At 39.9% G+C, this 5224-nt stretch overlaps 1 protein-coding gene across 1 annotated transcript; it reads left to right on the forward strand.

Annotated features, from left to right (window-relative positions):
- The first annotated feature begins 1408 nt into the window (after nt 1–1408).
- On the forward strand, nt 1409–3711 carry ARL14EPL (ARF like GTPase 14 effector protein like). The gene is made up of 3 exons (XM_010162487.2): nt 1409–1519; nt 2988–3127; nt 3489–3711. The coding sequence occupies exons 1-3, from the start codon at nt 1409–1411 to the stop codon at nt 3709–3711; spliced, it is 474 nt and encodes a 157-aa protein (XP_010160789.2).
- The last annotated feature ends 1513 nt before the right edge of the window (nt 3712–5224 follow it).

Below are 5224 nucleotides of genomic sequence, written 5' to 3' on the forward strand. Positions count from 1 at the left end.
ATTGAGGACCCCTACTGTAGAGCATCCCATTGTGAATAGTGTCACAATTTCAGTCATTCTTCAGGTCACTGAGGATAAGAAAGGGAAACCCACTCTGAAACAGGCTGAAGGCTGTTCTTTTCACCTCTCAAAAAAGCATCCCTGTTACTACAAGGTCTCTTCCTTCTCATTGCTATTCCCACTTTGACTGTCACTCTGCAGAGAGGGGCTGTTACAGAAAGAACTGGATTCCTCTCTTGCTTCTCTCAGAGAGGTGCTGGCCCTTTGGTAGTGATGAAATGAAGATCTTCTCTGGGACAGGGTTTGGGAAACAATCCTAAAGTGCAGGGTAACCTGGGAAAGACCACTGCACTACCTTACAGAGGCTGTGGGCTAGGCGGAGCAGCACCTGGGGAAGCACTGGAGGAATTCCAAAACAGTTCAAATATTTCTGGAGGTGTTTGGGGTTAAAGTCTGAGGCACTGGAACTGCATATATTGCATAAAAAGTTTTAAGTAAGTAGCTTCACAGGATGGGTAAGAAGAAGTAGTTAACATCAATCCTGGACAGCTGCTACCACCATTTGTGTGTGACAGGGGAGAGAAGATTGATGGCATTTGTAGGACAAACTCACAGAACTCACAGTCCTCCCTGGGTGCTTTGTTAGCAGAGTGAGTGGTGCACTATTTTCTTTTAAACCTAAAAGCTACACATTCTAGTTATACACAAAATCTTTTGCAAAGCTAAGGACTGAAAGTTAAAAGCCAAGAAGTTTTCTAGTCCATTGGTGGAAGTCTTCAGAAAGAAAATTGTGAATCTGCAGGGAATAGCCTAGTTGCTATGCACGCAGCTCTGACACTTGTCTTTAGGTGTCAGAGAATACGCCCAGGTCCCTCCTGCCCCCTCTTCCCCTCAACTCTGCCGCCGCTACATTTTTTTTTTGGTTTTTTTTTTTTTTTTTTTAACTTTCAAAAAGAACCGCAGCTGGGACAATAGTGTCACCTAATGGTAAGCGAAACCACTGCTCCTGCGTGCCGCTGGCTCTTGCGTGTTCTGTGAGAATACGGCTTCTCACCTTTACATTAAAGGAGACAATGTGGTGAAGCAGTCTCTGTAACAGATTCAGAGCTGACAGCATTTCTTTCAATTTCTGTGTTATTTATGCAGTAGAAATTTTCTGAGGTTTGCTTACTGAATAATGAGTGGCTTTGGTGATACAGCTTTTGTTTCTGTTAGTAACATTAATTTAACACAGTTTTAAAATCGAGGCTGATACTGAGACATATTTTGTTCTGCATTTGCTGTTGGTTAAGAATATATAAAAGCCTACTATGGATATCAGTATCACCTGCTTACCTTAAAACCTTCACTTAAAATCTGTGGATCTCTTTATATGTCTAACATGTGTGTGTAGATCAAGGGTCATCAAATGGGTGATCGTGCAGAAGAAAACTTCAAGAAAAGGAATTCTGCCCAGGAAACATCTGCAGAAGGAAATGTCTCTTTTACTAAGGACTGCTTGATAACACAAAAAAAAATGGTATGACTTCTCCAGTATCTGTTTATTATCAAGTTACTTACAGTTGCCTTCAATTTATTCCATTAAAAAACCAAACCAAAACAAAACCAAAACCAAGCTAAAGTCAAGAGGGAAATACCAGTAATAACAACAGTGAAATGAGTCAAGTTTGCAGTGCCATAATTTAGAGGGCTAAGAGCACTTCTGAACTCAAGTGAAATAGGAAGTAGTACTCTTAGAGGGAGAACTAACTCAATTGGCTTATTATTTGTTTCCAACTTGAAATTGCATAATTTATGGTCATTGACTATGATGATACAGAAGCATATTTTCTGCACTGAAAAATCTATGCCAGACCCAAAAGCAGAAATGTCTGAATAATGTAGGTAAATGAGATTGATCTATAAGCTTTCAGGAGGATGCAACTGAACATGCACAGCATCAGCCACCTTGTAAATAAGTCCACTCAAGTGCATGGATATTTCTCAATCTCTGTGTCAGCCCATTGGACTGAACTGCCATTGCTATCCCCACGAGAAGCAATGAAGACACTCACTTGTTTGTGAAAATCACTGTGGACTCTGAAAGGAATGACACCTGCCAGGGAAGCTGAGGGGTGGCAAGTCATCTCCGTTTACCTAAGAGGAGAAAAAATAAATTTGTATGTGGTTTGTGCATTTGCATAATGAATAACAAGTGTATGTTCAATGTATGTCCACAGTCACTGTCCAAAAAGAAAGTGTTTGACACAATGCCTGGTTTTGTTTGCATCAACTTTAGATGTGGCTGTCAACATACATGAGCTATGCAGAATGACAGTACCCAGAGCCCATATTTTAGCCTCCAAAACTATTCAGCAGTTTTAGCTAATTGCAAACATGAATTCCATTAAACAGGTAAGAAAATGCTCCCTCCTGTTTCTCAAAAACTGTGCTCAGTTTAGTTTCTTTATTTTGTGCTTTTATTCATACTCCTCACTTGTGCAATTGCTTCCTTCCTGCACTAGTTGCTCCTCAAGACATTTATCTTGCCCACACGTTTGGACAAAGGTGGGTTCTAGGCATCTGAGGGAACAGTAAAGATGAAAGTGAATCCAGTTGAGATACTTGTAATCACAGTACTTGTTTTCACATTATGGATAAAGTTGAAAAAAAAAAAAACGTTATTCTGCCTCCCAAAGGACAACTTTGAAAGTCGATGCCACTGTACCAGAATCATGTATTCATGGATGCAGAGTCATGGTTGTTCCCTCTCCTGTCAGGGTGCACAGTCAGTCACAGGAATGACTAATAAAGGAATACTTAATTAACAGTTAGACAAGCAAACATTTTAAACAATGTGATCTTAATTTGAGTTTTGCTTCATTTTCCTACCTGTATTGTTTTGTTATCAAGAATATTAATGTCATTTGAAAGTCAGTGAGGACATTTGGCAGCTAATAATTTGTTGTAATTGTACTAATTATAAAATCTCTGTTGTTTATTTGTAGCAACAACTCGAGAAACAATTAAAATGCTTAGCTTTTCAAAATCCAGGACCTCAGGTAGCTGATTTCAATCCTGAAACCAGAGAGCAGAAAAAGAAAGCACGCATGTCGCAGATGAAACAAGATTTTTTTCATAAGCCCAAGTAAGATGTGCTAATTAATTTACTTTAAAAAATGGCTGGTATGCTGTTTACCAAATATAAATTAAATTAATAAAAACATTAATATTTTGGAGAGAGATTTCTTACTACATATGAAAGCTATGCTGGGAGAACAAGCTTTTTCTGTGAGACTTAAGAGAATTTTGATTTACTTCTTTAGCACACTTTCATTTTTAATAATAGTGGCTGTTGCAATTAGGATATAATGCTGGTATTTCATTATGCTGTGAGGTTGTTAAAGAGGAAATACTTGCTCCTGGACAGATGTTTTCCACATTTATTTGATCTAGTATTAGAACATGTTGAAGCATTATCTGAGAATCGCTTTTTATTCCCTTTACAGAACTACGAAGAAATACGACAAACATGGCAGGCTGCTTTGTAATAACATTGATTTGTGTGATTGCCTGGAAAAGAACTGTCTGGGTTGTTTCTATCCTTGCCCCAAATGCAATTCAAACAAATGTGGACCAGAATGCCGTTGCAATAGGAAATGGGTTTATGATACAATTGAGACTGAAGATGGGAATGTGATCAGCGTGTTTCCATTTTTTGTCCCTGACTGATTTTATTCTGATAGCTTTTGCACCTCAGCAAAGTTCTTTCTTCACATCTTATTAAAGTAAATCTTGGCTTTATGAATCATGTCTAGTGAAGTACCTGGCAGTGGTGCTTGTGCTTCTTTATTGCTGCTTACTTAGCAGACTTCAGCTTTCCCCATTAAGTAAAAGCATGTATTTCATTCTTCTTCATCCTTGTGAGCTTTATTGAGACACCTAGCCAGTCCTCTCTAATAAAACTGAAGGTGTCTGGACTGCTGTGGGAAGACAGTTTTCTTACCCTGGGAAGTTGAGCCACATTACTTGTAATGAGTTTTTTTCTTGCTGATTCCTCTGCTTGTTCATTTACTCAGATCTGTGACACAGCTCTTTCTTTTGTGAATGCTTGTCCAAGTGTCTTTTCCCTCTGATGCATTCATGTATAGATGAGAAAAGAGTAATTTGAGATAACACTGTTCTTTGAAACTAGGTCACCACTTTCCATGTCCCTCTCTATATAAAGCAGAGGAGAGTGGAAATGACTCTGAATTATTTGTTGCTGCCCAGGCTACAAGACTGAAACCAACAAGTTCAGTCAGTATTTTTTTTTTTTTTTTTTTTTTTTTACAGCATATGGTGCACTCAACCTTCATCAGTTCATTAATTATATAGCTAGAGGTAAACAGAATGGTCATTTTTGCCTCTGGACAGAAAAGTCTCTTTAGTTCCAGGAATTTCTGCTTCATGACAGATGTCAAATACCATAACTTATGCCCAGTCTTCTGATGAGGTAGGTGTTCTCATTCATGATGGGCACTCTCACCTTTTTTAAGAGTGAGGGTCCCTCTGGATCTTAAAGTGAGGGAAGGCTGCAGATTGCTGCAGGCAATCTTCAGAAGGGTGCTGCAAGTGGGGGAATCATTCCCTGGGCCCAGTGCTTTTTGAGGGAACCTTCCCAGCTTTGAATATGGCAAAGAACCTTTCTCTGCTACGGGAGGCCATTCTCTGTGGACAAAGACCTTCTCCTCCCAGTAGAGAAACTTCCTGGAACAGATCCCAGGAATCACAATCTCCTTCTGACTTGATACCTTGGAAAGATTTTTTGCTCCTCACGACTAATGACACCATAGCACTTAAGCTTGTAGCATAAAAACACCCAGTACCAAAAAAATTCATAGTCATATTTGCTGTGGTGGTGAAAACACTCTGACGTGGTTTAACCAGGAAAGGTCTCTGCGTGCCCCACCCCCCACCCTCCGGTGGTACAGGGAGGAGAAAATATAAACGAACGGGGCTCAGGGGTTGAGACTCCAGCAGTTTACTGGAATAGTAAGGGAGAAACAACACCAAACAACAACAACAGCAACAGTGTTAGTGAAAGAATACACAGCGTAACAAGTCGTACACGGAACCAAACAGCTCACCACCCGACCAGCACATGAACTATTGTACCCAGCAGCCCCCTCTTCCCGGAACTTCCCTGTTTAAATACTGAGCTGATGCCAAGTGGTATGGAATCCCGTCAGGTGGTATGGAACAC

This window comes from Antrostomus carolinensis, unplaced genomic scaffold, assembly GCF_000700745.2.
Source record: "Antrostomus carolinensis isolate BGI_N321 unplaced genomic scaffold, ASM70074v2 scaffold49470, whole genome shotgun sequence".
In the NCBI taxonomy this organism is placed as follows: domain Eukaryota; kingdom Metazoa; phylum Chordata; class Aves; order Caprimulgiformes; family Caprimulgidae; genus Antrostomus; species Antrostomus carolinensis.

Excerpts from the sequence above, each read along its gene's own strand:
- ARL14EPL (XM_010162487.2), top strand. The coding sequence starts at position 1,409 with ATGGGTGATCGTGCAGAAGAAAACTTCAAGAAAAGGAATTCTGCCCAG. Across the intron at positions 1,520-2,987 it reads TGATAACACAAAAAAAAATG|CAACAACTCGAGAAACAATT; the intron begins GTATGACTTCTC and ends GTTTATTTGTAG. Across the intron at positions 3,128-3,488 it reads GATTTTTTTCATAAGCCCAA|AACTACGAAGAAATACGACA; the intron begins GTAAGATGTGCT and ends TTCCCTTTACAG.